The sequence below is a fragment of the Schistocerca cancellata genome, chromosome 6 (genome assembly GCF_023864275.1).
Source record: "Schistocerca cancellata isolate TAMUIC-IGC-003103 chromosome 6, iqSchCanc2.1, whole genome shotgun sequence".
Lineage (NCBI taxonomy): Eukaryota > Metazoa > Arthropoda > Insecta > Orthoptera > Acrididae > Schistocerca > Schistocerca cancellata.
Genome location: NC_064631.1, coordinates 329,897,010 through 329,917,007, shown reverse-complemented (window position 1 = coordinate 329,917,007; position 19,998 = coordinate 329,897,010). Strand labels below are relative to the sequence as shown.

The 19,998-nt window shown below is 44.7% G+C and overlaps 1 protein-coding gene across 1 annotated transcript in view; it reads right to left on the bottom strand.

The window, feature by feature from the left end:
- Positions 1–1,512, bottom strand: part of LOC126088312 (uncharacterized) — a 557,842-nt gene extending 556,330 nt beyond the window's left edge. The window contains exon 1 of the mRNA XM_049906443.1: positions 1,383–1,512. Coding sequence (XP_049762400.1) covers positions 1,383–1,512 — 130 coding nt within the window. The remainder of the gene's footprint in view (positions 1–1,382) is intronic.
- Between the last annotated feature and the right edge of the window lie 18,486 nt (positions 1,513–19,998).

The window sequence follows — 19,998 nt, the reverse complement described above, 5'->3', positions numbered from 1 at the left end:
GGTAAGCTCGTCCCGGAGGCGAAGGTACAAGTGTTGCTCGATCTGTCCAACTTGGACCATATTGCCGCGTTACATGTTGTCTTACATTAGGAGCAAAATATGCCGATGCTTTATCATGCACGTAAGATATACTCCAGTCACGAGCCAGGAGTGAAATTTGAGCCCAACTGGATGTGGTTTTAATCGGAAAGTTTACGTGTCAAATACACTGGAACTAACTAGCGCAACATGATATACTGAAATTAAAAAAAAATGGTTCAAACGGCTCTGAGCACTATGGGATTTAACTTCTGAGGTCATCAGTCCCCTAGAACTTAGAACTACTTAAACCTGACTAACCTAAGGACATCACACACGTCCCTGCCCGAAGCAGGATTCAAACTGGATTCAGACTGTAGCGCCGAGAACCGCTCGGCCACTTCGGCCGGCATACTGAAATCAGCGCTGGTTCGTAACCACACATTTACAATCATGTCGCATGGACTTCTTTGCTTGTATTATCGTATACTTTCACCCGTGCCAGTTTTCATTATTAACAATGATACCCCCTTGTACAGGTTTTTCAAAATTTTTATTGGAACATGTTACCTTCTTATCAGGTACCAATTACAATGATAATAATACGTACATAAGATGTAAATGGAGAAAAAAACTGGGGATGGATCTTTAAATTCATTTTTAAACAGCTTTCCGATGTCTAAAGGTATTCTTTTGTTTATAAAAATGTAAATATCGATATAAAAACCAGACAGCAGCTCTTTAACGAAAAAGTACGTGCGAGTGATCTTGTATTGTATTGTATTGTATGTTAACCGGGGACCTAGAAACGACGGAGAGGCTCCGTCCCCGCCGCAGGCGCAGTGGTCCACAACCCCACGACGACTACCGCAGTCCACTTCACCCCTCCGCCGCCCCACACCGAACACAGGGTTATTGTGCGGTTCGGCCCCCGGTGGACCCCTCAGGGAACGTCTCACACCAGACGAGTGTAACCCCTATGTTTTTGTGGTAGAGTAATGGTGGTGTACGCGTACGTAGAGAACTTGTTTGCGCAGGAATCGCCGACATAGTGTAACTCAGGCGGAATAAGGAGAACCAGCCCGCATTCGCCGAGGCAGATGGAAAACCGCCTAAAAACCATCCACAGACTGGCCGGTTCACCAGACCTCGACACAAATCCGCCGGGCGGATTCGTGCCGGGGACCAGGCGCTCCTTCCCGCCCGGAAAGCAGTGTATCAGACAGCACGGCCAACCGGGCGGCACGAGTGATCTTAGTAAGGGTGCCATTTCTCTCAGTCCGAATGTATTCCGTGTCCACGTAGTGCCCACAATTTCCCTCATTATTGAGTGGCAGAGCTTTGCGCCGGCCGCCGGGACTCACCGAAGGGCCGCTTCCCGCCACTGGCCGCTGAGGCGCCGGCGGCGCGGCGGTCCCTGGTCCATCGCCTGAAGCGCGCCAGTCGCGCCCGCACGGGGATCACGAAGATGGCCCGCAGCGCTCCGCGACGCATCCTGGCCGCACGCAGGCAGGCAGACACACAGCACTGGGGGAGTCGTGAGGAGCCTCGGGCAGGCCCGGCCGCGGTCACGTGGCACGCCGCGGCCTTCGGCCTTTCCTGTCCCCACAATTATCGCAGCCAGGTTGCCGACAAAGCTACTCTGTCTGCCACGCTTGCGCACTCGACCACTCGGGGCCCTCACGCTAGCTAGCTCCTCCTCCTCGGTGTTTACACAAGCATCACGTGCTCTACAAAACCTGTTTTCCATTCACCCGTTCTCATACTTCCCTGAAACGTTTGCGAAAAATCTATTATTGTAGCTGCAAAGATATGCTATACCTGTTCGTATGTTAGAATACATACTTATAAAAAAAGTGTTGCATCAGCCCGATATTTTGTACAGGTGTGTTACTATTGTAACTGTTCCTGTGCCAATCGGAAGATCACCCCTAGTGTTGTTTATGAACATACACACAGTTACCATGGGTGCTACCTCTTATGTATGAAGCGGAACTATGGGCGTCATGGACAAACGGTGACTCGGCTGAGTCACGCAATTTGGCTCTTAGTCTGATCACGAGGTGTGGCCATTAATTGCAGGTGTTGATCACGGAGGCTGACGTGAGGATCAATGAACTATACTTGACGGGATGTATCTGGAACATTTTAGCTGATCAGAAAGTTAGTAGACAGGAATACAATTAAATACTTAGTTCTCATTCAGCATCATCGGTGAACGTCGATCTTGACTTTGTACAATAATATTTACAAGAGCAGTTACAGACTGAACTGCGAATACTTCTTTACAATTCTGATTGCTTCACACATATAGATCAATTGTCAGTGCGTAAACTATATGTGGCGCCTGGATAGGTCGTAGCTACTGACTTAGCTGAAGACTTTGCTAACTAGCGTCTCTGAAAATGAGATCTCTGAAGCTATAATGAGTGAACCATTCATATTAAAGTCGGCTGTAGAACTGGGCAGTGCGCTAGCATGTCTCTTAAGACCAGCCGAGTGGCGGCGCTCGGTCTGCTAGCGTCGACAGTGGCGACTCGCGGGTCCGATGTGTACTGACGGACCGCGGCCGATTTGAAGCCTACAACCTAGCCAGTGTGGTGTCTTACACCACACTACCTACGCGAAGAACGCCGCACTCGAATGGATTGCAGCATTTCAGTTGAAAGTAAAGCGCCAGTAGGGTCGCATCACACACGTCTGTGGATCACTAGAGTGAACATCCACCACGCCACGAAGGATAGTCGCGACCAGTGATCGATTCCGCATCATCATGTTATGCGCAGTAGGCTTTCAACTGGGGAAGTTGTGCACCGGATTCGAAGCGATGTGGTGCGAACATAAAATCGCTTCCAAGTTGCAGGTAGTGTTGAGGACACACATCACAGGCCGTCCACGTTCGACAGATGCACGGGACGATCGGTATCTATGGCTTTTGCGTCATACGAACCGTGGGATGAGTGCTTCAGAACTAGATTCGGTTTTCGAAGAGACTAGGCTGCCGGAAGTCATGTATTGCATCAAACGTTTCACAGGCGATTAATAGATGCGAACCTGCATTCCTGACGGACATGGCGAGTGCTACGTCGTATACGAAGCACCGTGGACTCCGTCAAAGATGGACAAGGAATCATGTAGAACGGGCACCCCAGCATTAGCGTCGGACGAAACTAGGTTCTCTTTGTACCCTGACAACTACATATAACAAGACTGTAATATCGAACGACTCCAACACTCTGAATGTGCCAGAATGTGGTTGTTGAGTGATGTTTAGCAGAGGGATTACATACGGCCACCGTACATATCTCACGCTTGTTGAGGGAAATCTCACTACCGCACCTTACAGGGACGTGATATGGCAACTAATAGTGGGACCAAATCATCGGCATTTTGGTAATAGTTTCTTCGCGTGCTCGTCGTGATCTTCTCGTGAACACGTTCCTAAAGCATCCTAGTATCGCCAGAATGGAATGACCTCCCTGTTCCCCGAACATGAATCCAATCGATGTTATTTAGTACCCATTGAAACGAGGTCTTTTTGGACGTCTACAACAACCAAGTATTCTGCGCGACCTACTCAGAATCACCACTGAAGAGTGGGACAATCTGGACGAGGTCTGACTTGGAATCTCGTCGATAGTACGACACGACCGATTCAAGTCTGCATCCGAGCAAGGAGACATCCCACCACGTATTAACTTTGTAATTAGGCTGTTTAGGTTTTTATATGATATATATTTATATACTGATATATATATAATATGACTTTTGAACAATGTTAAGGTAAATACATTGTTTTTTCTCTAACAAAATCTTTCATTTGCTAACTGTGCTTATCAGTAGTTAGTGCCTTCAGTAGTTTGAATCTTTTGTTTAGCTGGCAGTAGTGGCGCTCGCTGTATTGCAGTAGCTTGAGTAACGAAAATTTTTGTGAGGTAAGTGATATGTGAAAGTTATAGTTTAATGTTAGTAAGGGCCATTCTTTTGTAGGGATTATTGAGTCAGACTCCGTTGCGCTAAAAATATTGTGTGTCAGTTTAGTGTTGATCAGAATAGGTAAAGAACGAAATGTCTGAGTACGTTCAGTTTTGCTCAGCTGTCTGAAAAACAAATAATGTATGAGGTTTACCAGCACAGTCATTCATAATTTCATACGTTGCTCAGGAGTGCTGCGAAAAGCTTCCCGTGGGAAACAGACGAGCCTGTTGTTACATTTTTTTTGTGACCTGGACATATTGTTAAAATGAATATATGCGTATGCCTCAAATTCAATTTTTCTTTTCAGTGTCATCAGTTTCGAAATGAAGAGGTGATGTTGATATGTATACCTAGAAACAAAGATAATATTTCTGTCCAGGTACAGCTGGAACCGTTAATTTCTTTGTCCCTTACTGAAGCATGCCCTAACTTATGCACTTGGAGAATCTGAGCATGATTTTAAAAAGTTTTGTAGCTTCCGCCTTCTGGTCTGTGGTGTGTGGAAAGGATACGAAAGGACAAGAAAAGGAAAAGGAGTCAAGGAAAGGAAAGGAAAAAACAGGACAGATAAAGACAGGAATTGACAACAGCGGTCAGGGAAGGACAAGAAACAACAGCACAAGATTGGAAATGAAAGGAAAGGAAAGGAGAGGAAAGTAAAGTTAGAATCCAACCTCCTATCGACGAGGAATCGTTAGGGATGGGGCACATTCTAGGATAGGACAAGATAAGTCAGGAAACCCGGCGTGGACTTGGTTAAATAATCAGCCTGCCATTTACTAGAAACTATTTGAGGGAACTACCGAAAATCAGTCCACGATAAGGAGAAGATAGCTTTTTCCGAGTACCTCCTAGATAAGAGTCAAGTGTCACCACCACTGCGCTCCCTCTCGCATTATGGGAGATGACGGCTGTAACCGGATACGTTACAAGGGACTAAACTCATGTATGCTTCAGTTTACAGAACAACGGTACATTTCAGTTAATACACAAGAACTGCTATGCTTTACCAACTACAGGGTGCAACAAAAATGTACCGCCAAAATTATAGGACACAATGCGTTGTATGAACATGGATCTGGAAACTTTTAGTTTCAATGTTACAACTCATTTTCTCCTATTCATTAATCATGGGAGACACACATGAGTAGAACGCACCAGCATACCACATGCAACCCTTTCTCACAGGAGACGTTCTATATGCCCTTCTTGAGCGCTGATACAGATCGGATGCTCTGATGTATCCCTGGAGTACTGCGTATGATTTCGCAGCCTTCCATAACACTAGCACGGAGACTCTGAACATGTTGTACTGGGGCTCCATACACAAGAGATTTCGAATACCCGCACAAATAAAAGTCCAGTGGGTTTAGACCCGGAGAGCGTGCAGGCCAGGCAATTGGTCCATCTCAACCTACCCACCTGTGACCGAATATGTTATTTATAAGCCGACGGAAATTAACACTAAAATCAGGAAGTATACGTTTTGTCGCACAGCTAAAGGCACATCTGCTAACAAAATGGTTCAGATGGCTCTGAGCACTATGAGACTTAACTTCTGAGGTCATCAGTCGCCTAGAGCTTAGAACTACTTAAACCTAACTAACCTAAAGACATCACACACATCCATGCCCGAGGCAGGATTTGAACCTGCGACCGTAGCGGTCGCGCGGTTCCAGACTGTAGCGCCTAGAACCGCTCGGCCACCCAGCATCTGCTAACATATCAAGTAGAACATTCTCTACGAAATTATGATAACTCTGTCTGTTGAGCCTGGCTGGAAGAAAATGAGGCCTTGCCAAATAGTAACCTATAGTGCCGGCCCGAACATTGACAGAGAACCTTTGTTGATGACTTGCTTCAACTGTTGAGGGAGGACTGACGCCTGCACACATGTGGGGATTGTGAAAACTTAGAATCTGGTTTCGTTGAAACGACGCCTCATCTGTGAATAGCACCGTCATTACACTATAATTAGGATTGACATTTCGCTGAGCAAACCATTCACAGGAGAGTACCTGTGCAGCAAACACAGCTGCTGGTAGTGCCTACAACGCACAATGCTGTAAATGATATAGATACAGCTGGTCCTCGTGTAACACTCGTCAGATAGTAGTGTGGTCGACATTCAATGCTGCGGCTACGTGTCTTCTACTAACACTAGGGTCGCCTCTCTTTGCGGTGTCTTCCAGTACAAACGTTGAGCGCGAGTGCCATTGCTGTCACCTAATCTACACATCAAATGATCATCTGCCATCTCTGCGTTTATGTACACCGCCATTGCACGAGCCAACTATGTGATTAACTCTACGTAATAACCTGTGCACTTGCAACGCTTGTTCTGGTCGCTGGAGCACCTGATGTTACCTGTAAACAAGCAATGATGTACGTCGCGTAGCTACAAGGAAAAATAAAACCTCGGCGGTGTACAACGTAATAAGACGTCACCAACAGTGCATGTTCTCCACGATTCTAAAGTTCTGTTCGTGTGTGTCTCCCATGATTAATGAGTTGGAGAAAATGAGTTTTAACATGGATGACCCGTGTGCGGCTGGCGTTGGTGCCGTTGGTAGGTTGGCATCAAGTAGTAGGGATAGTGGCGTCTCGTTTTCTGGCGCCACTACATTTGCTAGCGTTGTCTGTCCGCGAGTGGCAGGAGCAGTGCTTATCGATATCTGGTACCTGTACTATCTTTGGAAGGATGTGAAGTGTTTTTCCGGGTCGGGTGTGTTGGTAGTTCGGTTGGGTCGCAGCAGCAGAAGAGGTCCGGCAGCGCGCGCACATGCCGGGACCGCTGGTGGCACGCAGGTATTGCCAGATCGAGGGGCTGTAGTTGCGAGGGCCACAACCTCGTCGCCCACCGGACCCAGGACGTTGAGTTAACATTAATCCAGTTGTGAAACCTCCACTATTTTGTGATCACGCCGCTTGTTCTTGCGTTGCTGCTCACAGGGTCGCCGTGAAATGAACAGCATCAAGTGGAGCCTGTCGAGTTGGCGGAAGCTATTATCTGTCTCCTACTGCCTGTTATTAGTTTTTGAATTTTGTGTTATTATTGGTGAAGTGCAACCAGCGGTGTTTTACTGCCTGGTGGCCTCTAACGCCTCAGTTACCTGCCCTGGAGGTTAGCGTATTTTTGTGGCACTGTACTTTTCCTCGTCTTGCCAATGGTGTCCAGCATGACATGCAGTTCGACAGCCTCCTTGATTGCGGTGTGGACTTTTATCTACCTTGGTTATAGTGGTTCCTTCTGCCTTTCGATGTTTTAAACACCTGATTCTAAGGACGCAGTGCTGTCTGTCACTTCGCCCTCGTTGTACTGGTTATCACACGTTAGGTGGATTTCGTAAGAGGATTGATCGGTGTTTAAACTGTCCCTAGTTTGAGTTGCCATCCTGTTAGGTGAGCATAACTCTTGGCTGCCTGTGTCACCACTTACGCAGCTGTAGGGACTTTTCTCAGGTCAATCCTTGGAACACTGTCTGTGGATCTCTCCCTTCTTTATTTGGTCTCATTGTGTCAATTGTTTAAAAATAATATTTTGTTTAAATTATTCCTATTGCTTGTGGCCTACAGCCGACAAATAATTTGAATTCTTTCTTAATAAGGCCTTCAGCCGTCAGTGTAGCTTGTTTACAGTCAGTTTTTTAATTATTGTTTAAAAAATTATTTTGGTATTTTTAACGAGTAATTGTCTTCCTCATTTGTGATTCAGGCCATCAGCCGTCAATTGTTCTGAAGTGTTGCTCGTGGCCTTCACCCGACAAACAATTTCAATTCTTTCTTAATAAGGCATTCAGCCGTCAGTGTAGCTTATGTTACAGTCAATTTTTTTAAAGTGATTGTTTTAAAAAATTATTTCCTTACTGTGCAACCAACGGTAACTGATTAGGCCCCGTCCACCCCTTTTCCTGCTTTCCCTAAGTTCCACGTTTCAATGGAAACAAACCATTTCCAGATCCAGGTTCGTATAACATAATATCTTCGTCTACGTCTGAGGAATGCGTACTGCAATTTGTGCCGTACATTTTTTTTTTTACATCCTGTGGAAAAGCTGGTTTAGACAGAAATATCGTCTTCAGATACATGAATCTTGCTCCGCTAGCGTAGTAAATCCGTTCCGTCAAAGTCATGCTACTTATTTACCCATGGCGCAGCTCTTTTAACTGATGGTCATATTATGGATCAGATACACCATTAGGAAGCCGATGCGAGTTCCAGTGGTGGAAGAAATTTGCATTGTTAAGGAGTGGAGATGTGGTAGAGAACAGACATTCATCGTCAGACTGTGGGCCAAGGTAATCGCTTAAATACTACCCTCTTTTTCTTGGAGTAGCGTTATGCACACTGTGCATAGAGATCGTGGTATGGGATGTCAACGTTAAGATAGGCAACTCAGGTAACGATGTTCCAGAATAGTGAATGCCACCTGCTTGCTTCCATTGACTACATACTAACCCATAACAACACCAATCGAACGCGCGAGTGTATATTAATTCACAACAGTCACCCACATGACACAAATGCACACCTGACCAGTCATCATATGTCGGGGGAAGGTAAATGTGAAGCATCTCTTTCAGTACTTTGTACAAGAAGGCAGTGCAGGATGTTGTTGTTGTTGTGGTCTTCAGTCCTGAGACTGGTTTGATGCAGCTCTCCATGCTACTCTATCCTGTTCAAGCTTCTTCGTCTCCCAATACCTACTGCAACCTACATCCTTCTGAATCTGCTTAGTGTATTCATCTCTTGGTCTCCCTCTACGAATTTTACCCTCCACGCTGCCCTCCAATACTAAATTGGTGATCCCTTGATGCCTCAGAACATGTCCTACCAACCGATCCCTTCTTCTGGTTAAGTTGTGCCACAAACTTCTCTTCTCCCCAATCCTATTCAATACTTCCTCATTAGTTATGTGATCTACCCATCTAATCTTCAGCATTCTTATGTAGAACCACATTTCGAAAGCTTCTATTCTCTTCTTCTCCAAAGTATTTATCGTCCATATTTCACTTACATACATGGCTACACTCCATACAAATACTTTCAGAAATGACTTCCTGACACTTAAATCTATACTCGATGTAAAAAAATTTCTCTTCTTCAGAAACGCTTTCCTTGCCATTGCCAGTCTACATTTTATATCGTCTCTACTTCGACCATCATCAGTTATTTTGCTCCCCAAATAGCAAAACTCCTTTACTACTTTAAGTGTCTCATTTCCTAATCTAATTCCCTCAGCATCACCCGACTTAATTCGACTACATTCCATTATCCTCGTTTTGCTTTTGTTGATGTTCATCTTACATCCTCCTTTCAAGACACTGTCCATTCCGTTCAACAACTCTTCCAAGTCCTTTGCTGTCTCTGACAGAATTACAATGTCATCGGCGAACCTCAACGTTTTTATTTCTTCTCCATGGACTTTAATACCTACTCCGAATTTTTCTTTTGTTTCCTTTACTGCTTGCTCAATATACAGATTGAATAACATCGGGGACAGGCTACAACCCTGTCTCACTCCCTTCCCAACCGCTGCTTCCCTTTCATGCCCCTCGACTCTTATAACTGCCATCTGGTTTCTGTAAAAATTGTAAATACCCTTTCGCTCCCTGTATTTTACCCCTGCCACCTTTAGAATTTTAAAGAGAGTATTCCAGTCAACATTGTCAAAAGCTTTCTCTAAGTCTACAAATGCTAGAAACGTAGGTTTGCCTTTCCTTAATCTTTCTTCTAAGATAAGTCGTAAGGTCAGTATTGCAGGATACCAGCCATAATTCCCAAATCTCACCGGCTATGGCAATGTATCTGACCTTTACGTAATATCATTTAAAGGAACAGGATAGTGGAAAGCAAGGAAGCTATCAGACAGCAGTCGGTAATAGACTGCTGGCCATTAAAACTGCAGCATCAGGAAGGCGGCACGCAACAATCGTTAAATTTGCATTAAGTGTGCTGCCTGCTTGAATATGCAAAGATTAGCATTCAGCGCAACCACACAAAGCAGGGAGGAGTAACGCCATCTACATTCCGTGTATAAGAAAAGATTACGCAGCACGGTTCTCATTCATAAATCGAATTTCAATGTTACTTGTTTGTGATTCGTGTAAGAAGGTAAAACGACTACCAGAATGTGTTGGAATTCGACAGTGGTAGGGTGATGGACTGTCAAGCCAGCAGTTCCCGTTTCTTGATAGTGGTGCTCATGTTGATTGGGATCACAGGATTGTCGTTTAAATATGGAGTCAGAAGAGTTCGAAGGTCCATACTCAAAGCAGTACAGGATCTCAATGGCCTCAGGCAACCAGTATCCAAGACGAGAGAAATACAGGGTGCAATGGATATAGGTACGGATATTTTTATATATTGTATCTTAATATGTTCAGACGTTAGTGTGTTGGTTATTTTTTCTCTGCGTCTAACAGCCTTTCCGCATACATGTCGCATAATTTACTACCTGATGTTTTCTGCACGGTCGTAACGGCACCAATAACGAGGAGAACACGGCAAGTGCCATAACCCGATTTGTGAGACACTTGTTCGCTCATTTTGACTCCTGTTTTAGGGTCGAACGCGGACGCTACTCTAACGGATTCGTCATAGTCATATGGGTGCGGCACCTGGTTCGATTGTGTGGGGTGCGATTGTGTACACAACACCACCATTTGGTTTGCATAGCTCGTATTTCTTATGTGTCAGGGCCGATAGTTCTGCCCTGTCTTCTAGGTCTTCATCACGATATCTGACAAGAAGATAATGCAAAATCCTACATTGCTCGTGCTGTTCTGACTTAGTTCGATTAAGAGGCTCTTCGATTGTTATTATGGCCAGCAAATTCTTCAGATCTCTCACTCACTGACGACATTTGGTCATGGCTTAATGAACTGAGAGACTGGCACGCCACCCCTCGCCATGCACAACTATTAACGTATTCTGGTACAAAGCTGAAGCAGCATGGAATGGAGTACCCATATCTGTCTTCCGAACTCAGATCGAGCTGGCTCCCGGCTGGGTTAGAGCTATTCTTGTTGCCAGAGGCGGTAGCTCTACGTACTAAACTTCGCACTCTTTACAGCTCCAAATAATTCACAAATTTAATCATGTGTTTTTCCTACAATAACGAATATGCAATACAAATGAACTGTTGTTATTTACTATCTATCCTGGTGCAGTTTTAATGGCCAGCAGTTAATAAGCAAAAAAAGTGGCAACTAGAAGGTGTTTCAAAAAGAATGATCTGATTTCAAAACTCCATATTTATTGATAAAAACATTCTACAAACATGGGATGCATTGCAAAATACTCACAAAATCTTGAAGTCTTAGCTGTGCTATTACAAACGTCTATCAGCGGCAGCACCAACAACATCTAGACGTTAGTTAAATTCATCATTAGCTTTAGACAATGTATCTGCTTTTACAGAAGTTATGGCGATTTTTATTCTGTTCTTCACTTCTTCTATGTAACGAGGTAAAGGGGAGATGAACACACTTTCCTTCACATATCGCCACAAGAAAACTTCGCGTGGGGTCATGTCTGGAGATCCTGGAGGTCAAGAACGCAGGACAATGTCTCCGGGTCCCGTGCAACCTATCCAGCGTTGAGGCACAGTGTCATTGAGAAAAGGACGTACCTTGTGCCAGTGAAGTGTACCTCCATACTGCTGGAAAATGAAGTCATCAAAGTCCTCCTGAAGTTGTAGAAAAAGCCAGGTCTGCAGCTCATTCCAGTCACTGTGTTTTCTTCAAACAGGAAGGGACCGTGCACTTTTTCGTGAGAAATAGCACTAAAAAGTTCACTTTAGGTGAGTCTCTCTTACGTTAATTAATGTCATGTGGTAAAAATGTTCAAAAATGGTTCAAATGGCTCTGAGCACTATGGAACTTAATGTCTGAGGTCATCAGTCCCCTAGACTTAGAACCACTTAAACCTGTCTAACCTAAGGACATTACACACATCCATGCCCGAGGCAGGATTCGAACCTGCGACCGTAGCAGTCGCGCGGTTCCGGACTGAAGCGCCTAGAACTGCTCGGTCACAGCGGTCGGCAAAAATGTATTGTCTGCCATATCCTTTAGAAGATCATTTCTGAGGTCAGCCCGTTTCCTTTTATCACCAGTCCGAAGAGCCAGCACTAATTGTAGTCTACAAGGTTTATAGACCAAGCGACGTCTTAACTCTCGCCAATTCTCTGCTTTCGCGGCGGTTAGGTATTCGTCGACTCCGCCCAAACGTCTGCCGAATTATAGCCACCAAGTAATAAGAAGTGCGAGGTCGATCTGGTCTCTTATCTTTGTACAAGCATCCTGTCTCCACGAATTGATGATACCAATGACGAATGTTTATGGGTGCAGGCTGATCAGTGACAAAACGCCGACGAAAATCACGCTGGGCCGAAATTACTGACTCACTCCTTGCAAACTGCAACACGCTAAACGCCTTCTGTTGCGTGGACGCCTTGTTACTTCAAACTGACTACGAACTGAGAAGACGCATTGACTGACATGTAAAGGCGATTTTCTGAAGCTCTCTGCAACGCACATTCAAACAACACACATTTCCTTGCTGGAACGTCCCATGTCTCGTAATTATTACCGTCCAAAATCAGGTCATTCCTTTTGAAACACCCTGCATTTTAAACGGGCAGCTTTGAAACGGCCATTGTTTAAAACGTTAAGTGTTTCAGAGTTCACCACCGAGATGGCAGGGCAGTCCTGCATTTCTGTTGGAAGAGGTCTGCCTTTAACGTTTCTCCAACTTAATGGCCGCTTTACTCAGCCGAACTGAAGTTTTGCGTGCGCTCCAAACTGCAGCACGATTTACCGGGCCGTGCATTAGCCGGGGCTTGGCAGAAGTGATGGCAGCGTAATAGATGTTGAGAATTCCAGCGCACCCTATATTCACCTGTCGACTACCTGGCTGGCTCGGACGCTTTAATCCGGGCTTAGGCACGAATCTCGCGCCAGTGCATCGACTTGGTGGATGCGAGTTTGTCTGCTTGTTTCCTCGTCACCGTAGCAGGTAGTCCGGAATCTGCCTGTTTTAGTCCCTCCTTCTCTGGCGTTACTCCTCGTTTTAATGGAATGAGGAATCCATTTTTTGGTAAACATTATCACAGTTTAATCGAACACAACCTAAAAGACTATCTAAATGACAGTTCTGCTTTTATTTTTGCAATAGAAAAGACGAAGCTAAAGGTAATAGCAGCACCTAGCTAGGGAATAATATACAACTAACCAATATTACATAAAAACATGTAAGATCAAGCAGCTGAAAACTGGAATAAATTGTCAAACAGCTTCGTGCTTATCGAAATGAAACATCGCTGATAATGGCACTGGTAGCAGTAATTTATTTCCTTTCTGAGAAATAACTTTTTACATATACAATCACACGCTTCCTCACAACCACTGCGCAGTGGATGAAAAGGAACCGCTTTGTCTGTAAAGTAAACATCCCAATTAGCGTTTCACCCTTTCGACTATTTACACATTTATGGTGACTACGGTGATGGAGGATGATATAAAATACAAGGTACTTCAAAGACTTTGAATTAAACGTGGAAGGGTGATTACTCCTGGCATTAGGAACACGAGATTTCGCTGAACTAGTAGGGCCTAACACCCAAGTGTGCTGCATACTACCTACCACAGTAAATTGACAGAGTGATTTTCAGCAAGAAAACCTTAAGAATGACCGGAAAAAGATGTTTTAGAAGTGATTAAGGGCGTTTTAATTTCATTGGGCCAGCCCCCTTCCATACGGAGAAGATGACTGTATTGTAGGCGACACACGAGGAATAAGTACCCCGCAGAATATCTATTTCCTGCCTCCTGTCAGGAGCATAACCAACACAAAAAGACGCCTACCGTTGCCGTGAAGCGTGATCGAACATTTTATCTGCAACAAAAGTTCTTCACAGTAGTGTGGTCTGTCATCCCTAGACGTTTGATGTAGAGAATTTGAAACTCGTCTCGCTCTAATTTTCCCTCTACTGCCACAGGAGAAACCCACTGATCTTCGGTATCTTCGTCTGATTCCTTTCATTGTATGTTAATCCGTTGCTTCCTGGGACAAAGACTAATATCGATAAAACTATTTTACCCACAGAGAGTAACCGAAGAATCTGCGCTGACCTCAGCTGGTTCTGTATAACGGAATCCAAACACCAGATGACCCAGAAGTAGCAAGACAGGTAATAAACCAGTAATATGGAAAGAACTGTCAGCCAGCGGAATGCTACTTTCAAAGAGACGCAAACAATAAGACAGTCCTTTAATGATTGAAATAAAAATGCGCATAATTATCCTGCAGGTGCACCTCAGGAGGTTTTGGCTGTCATTATTTAAATGGAAACATGATTACGCTTTAACTTCTTGTTGGTCATGCCCCTGAGAGGAGCAGGAAACAGGTATTCTGTGGCGTCCTTATGCTTCGTGTATCACCTATAATCCAGTCTTCTGTTCCGTATGGAAGGGGATAGACCCAACGAAATTAAAACACCCTTAATCGCTTCTAAAATCACTAAAATCACTCTATCAATTTACTGGGGTAGGTGGTATGCAGCACACCTGAGTGGCAGACCCTACTAGTTCATTAAAGACGGCAAGGATGTCGGAGAAAATCGTCCATGTCATTTCCATAGGAGACATTAAGGCATTCATTTGCCTTACACAATTTAAGAAAACTCGGATGACCCGACGGAGTTTGAACAGCATTTCTCCTGAATACGAGTTCCGTGTCCTATCACGGCATCACCTCCTTCAGTGATACTTCAATAAGGCAGTTGGATGGCGCCAGTGGAAGCAATGAGGGCTGCCTATAAAATGTCACGCACATGGACACGCTCCAGTTTTCAGTTAATGGAAGTTCAAATGTACATGGATATGGACTATGGTATTCGTAGTACACTGCTTAACAGTTGCTCAGGAACAACTGACAATGCTGAGGAACAACTGCCAACTGCTACGGAACAACCAACAATTGCTACGGAACAGCTGACCAATGATATTAAAAGGAGATGTAGAGGGCGGAACGTGTTAACTGCAGCGAAGCCTGTGCACGAAAACACTGTATGCATTCGACAATTCATGCAGTACGGTGTTTGGCGAATGTTGCTACGGAACCAAACAGTGCGACATTCCGTGTAGTACGGCAACATATCTGCAAGAATTCGTTTGAGCGCTCAAGATCATGGACGAGCCACTGCACGGCTCGAAGGCGGTCAAAATGTCATTACTGTGGCCACAGTAATGAGTGTGTCCAAAAGTGTCATTTCATGGTTAGAAAAGACCGTTGAAGGTGGAAATGCTATGCAAAAGTATTCCGGTGTTTGTTGACGGAGCATCACACCGCAAAGGGATCGATAAATAGCAATAGTGGAGAAAGGGAACAGGTACCTCGCTCCTAGGCAGGTCGGTGAAGACCTTGCAACTTCTACCTTTACGCGTATCTGTGTCAGAACCATTTTGCGGGCTGGTTTGTATGCTCGGAAGCCTATTAAATGCATCGCACTTCAATCACGCCATCATCCAGAAAGACTTCGTTGGTGCAGGGAGCCTATTGGTTGGGGTCAGCGACAGAGGTCCACAGTGATGTTCTCCGACGAGTCTCGCTTCACTGTGGCAAGTGATTCAGGCCACCAGCGAGCGTCGAGAGAGAGGGGAACACAAAATGTCCACGAACGTCATCGACATGTCCTAGGCGTTATGATGTGGACAGGTATTACGCACAACGGTCGAACACCGCTGCGTATCTTTGCGCCAAATACCGTTAAAGCGCAGCGGTATTGCCGGGATATTATTCTGGATCATTTCCATCTGTTTAGGGATAAGGTAGGCCTCAACTTTCTGTTTATGGACGACAATGTCCACCCATACAGGACTGCTGAAGTGTCGGACAGACTGGAAAGTAAAGTATTGAATGTATGGTTGGCCTGCTTACTCCACGAACCCAAGCCGTATAGAGCTTGCTTGAGATGGTCTTGGTGGACGTGCAAGAACTGAAAACAGTCTTTCAGAAAGAGTGGGTTAATATCCCTCCAAGGATTCCTCAACAGTTTGGTAGCCAGTACGAATAATAAGCGCAAAATGATCATTACTTCCAGAGGAGGGCATATTCGTTGCTGAGAATCCAATATCGATCTTTATGTTTGGATTCTGACCTGTGTCAAACATGAAGGTTATTTTTGTCTGTTATCCTGCTTTCCAGCCGGCCGTTGTGACCGAGCGGTTCTAGGCGCTTCAGTCTGGAATCGCGCGACCGCTACGGTCGCAGTTTCGAATCTTGCATCGGGCATGTGTGTGATGTCCTTAGGTTAGTTAGGTTTAAGTAGTTCTAAGTCTAGGAGACTGATGACCTCAGATGTTAAGTCCCATACTGCTTAGAGCCATTTGAACCTGCTTTCCCATATGGTGAAGTCATTGCCTTTGATTATTCCTGTTCAACAATGTCTCTTTTCCTTAGCAATTGTCAAAGAGTCTATTAACAATACATTAGGTAGTTTTATTGTTTACTTTCCTTTACAAAACAAACTAAGTGTAATAAATTACACATGCGAGGACTGTTTTCTCGATATGGCCGGAAATTAAAACAAGTGTCAGTATCGGAAAGCTGCTACATACATGTACTGTCTATTTTTCAATGTAAGTTCCATAGGGAGCAACAAATTTTGTCTGTCACATGAATACCAAGCCTGTGTTTCTGTTTTGAAGTCGAACTATGTCAGGCCAACTTCTTCTTCATGTCTGGGAGAAATTTGGTGCAAAATCATCTCCCATTCGAGTCGCTGAAGCTGATGAACTAACGTGCCAACACGCGATCGGGCAGAGTCACGCGGCAGAACAATAGCGATGAAAGAATGTCTCTATGTCCTGCAGGATCTGCGAAGCCATCCGGAGGTGAAGAAGTGGTTGAACTGATGACTTCTCGCTTCAAATAGGACTGTACGGTCCCTTTTAAATTTGGCTAAAAATGGCATCGGATTTTTTTTCTGTTTTCCATACTGGATTAGAAAGGATAAATGTGTAAGGAGCCAAAATAGTAAGAACATACATGCAACAACTGAATACAAACCAATATCTTCCATCGTGTACACACAGCAGCTGCAGGTCAAAAAGAGACCCGAAATAACGACAGATAATCTACTTTATCCTTGCAGTTACGTTCACTTTATTAATCACCGTTTTCTTGTTACAATAACGTTCACCCCTTTGTCTCGCCAACAGGTAATGTCAAGGGCTGCAGTCATGGACTGTGCGGCTGGTCCCGGCGGAGGTTCGAGTACTCCCTCGTGCAGGGTGTGTGTGTGTGTGTTTGTCCTTAGGATAATTTAGGTTAAGTACTGTATAAGCTTAGGGACTGATGACCTTAGCAGTTAAGTCCCATAAAATTTCACACACATTTTTTTTTATGTCAAGGGTATCCCAGGGAAGGGTAGTCGGGCCGCTCCGGTTCTCTGTGTAACTAGATACCTAAAAAACCAATCGGACAGCGTGGCAGCAATCTGACACTGCTTGCTCATGAAGCTGTTGTATACGGAAAAGTGTCCTTGTGGAGTGACCGTAGCGTAATTCAGGATGCCTTGAGCAGAATTTCTGTATCGTGCAATGAATTGCAGCTGTCTTCCGACATGAGCAGTATTAGATAATGTGGATGGGCAGGAGAGACATTTTTGTAATGTTCTAATACAGTGTTAATGGCATGTTTCGTGACTCAGTCCAGTCGATATTTGTGGATTTGGACTCTCAGCTAGATCAGATTCAAGGAAAACGTCGAAGCAGGCGTGGTGTCTGTTGGTCCCATCAGTACGAAGGTGTTACGAAAATAGTTCGTCAGCTTTGATGGGAATGCTTGGAAGTAAGAAGGCGATCTTTTCGCGAAACGAAGATGAAAATAAACCAGCAATCGGGACAGACTGTGATCGAGTCTGATCCTCCAAATTTATAATTGCGCAAGGTACGAGCATATGGGATTGGTTTCCAAATATGGTTGAAATGGCTCTGAGCACTATGGGACTTAACATCGGAGGTCATCAGTCCCCTAGAACTTAGAACTACTTAAACCTAACTAACATAAGAACATCACATGCATCCATGTCCGAGGCAGGATTCGAACCTGCGACCGTAGCAGCGGCGCGGTTCCGGACTGAAGCGCCTGGAACCGCTCGGTCACCGCAGCCGGCCCAAAATATGTGAGTGGCTCGAAGACTTCTTAAGTAATAGAACCCAGTACGTTGTCCTCGATGGTGAGTGTCCATCGGAGGTGAGGGTATCATCTGGAGTGCCCCAGGGAAGTGTGGTAGGTCCGCTGTTGTATTCTATCTACATAAATGATCTTTTGGATAGGGTGGATAGCAGTGTGCGGCTGTTTACTGATGATGCTGTGGTGTACGGTAAGGTGTCGTCGTTGAGTGACTGTAGGAGGATACAAGATGACTTGAACAGGATTTGTGATTGGTGTAAGGAATGGCAGCTAACTCTAAATATAGATAAATGTAAATTAATGCAGATGAATAGGAAAAAGAATCCTGTAATGTTTGAATACTCCATTAGTAGTGTAGCGCTTGACACAGTCACGTCGATTAAATATTTGGGCGTAGCATTGCAGAGCGATATGAAGTGGGACAAACATGTAACAATTGTGGGGAAGGCGGATTGTCGTCTTCGGTTCATTGGTAGAATTTTGGGAAGATGTGGTTCATCTCTAAAGGAGACCGCTTATAAAACACTAATACGACCTATTCTTGAGTACTACTTGAGCGTTTGGGATCCCTATCAGGTCGGATTGAGGGAGGACATAGAAGCAATTCAGAGGCGGGCTGCTAGATTTGTTACTGGTATGTTTGATCATCACGCGAGTGTTACGGAAATGCTTCAGGAACTCGGGTGGGAGTCGAGAAGCAGCATTTGAGGCTGACTGCAGTACAATTTTACTGCCTCCAACTTATATTTCGCGGAAAGACCACAAAGATAAGATAAGAGAGATTAGGGCTCGTACAGAGGCATATAGGCTGTCATTTTTCCCTCGCTCTGTTTGGGAGTGGAACAGAGAGAGAAGATTCTAGTTGTGGTACGAGGTACCCTCCGCCACGCACCGTATGGTGGATTGCGGAGTATATATGTAGATGTAGATGCAGATGTAGATTAGGGCAGGTACGGGTCATACAGGCAGACATGTGTTTCCTCGCGAGTGGAACAGGAATTGCACAAAATACAGGTTGTGTTTTCTTGTTTTAGGTGACTATTCCGCAGTCAACACCTAGGAGTTGAAGAACGTTAGGAATAACGTAGGAAATGAAAAAAGTGAGTCGTAACAGTAATTAAATACTGTTTCATAGTAATAATTTAAAAAAACGAGAGCTGTTTACGATCTTCGCACACACATAATAATAAACAGGAACGGCCCAATGTAATGTAAATTAACTTGTAGAAAGTATCTTCCACTACGCATTGTACAGTTGCTTACGGAATATGCAAGTGACTGTAATGACTTTGCTTCGTATTGTTTTCAAATCGATTCATATTATCTAACATAAGTCATTATTGTTGTCGTAGTGCGTGTCTTGGCAAAATTCTAATGTGAAACATATTTCGTGACAGCATGGCCTTGAATATGAGAAGTTGTCTTCAGAGGTTCAGCTGCGAGCGGCTGCCGGCGATGTCTAGGGAGAGCAAGGAGCTGGCAGGCGGCGTCTCGCGTTGCCATGGCGACGGCATTCCCCGGTCGCCCTCCCGCTGCAGATTATTACGGCAGAGGACGCGGGGAAAGCAGTAATCTCCCCCGCTGACGGTGAAAAGCGCTCTTTCCGCTCTCTCGCTCCATGCTTAATATCTCGAAACTGTTTCACTTCACCAATTTAGGGGACAGTGAATTCAAAGTGCCTCCAGCGGAAACTCTTTCATACCAGAACACTGTCGGCGTGTTTCTTTCTGCGTTTTATCCCATCTACGGTGATATGTTGTTGGACAGAAACGGGTAGTTGGTGCATTATACTGTCAATGT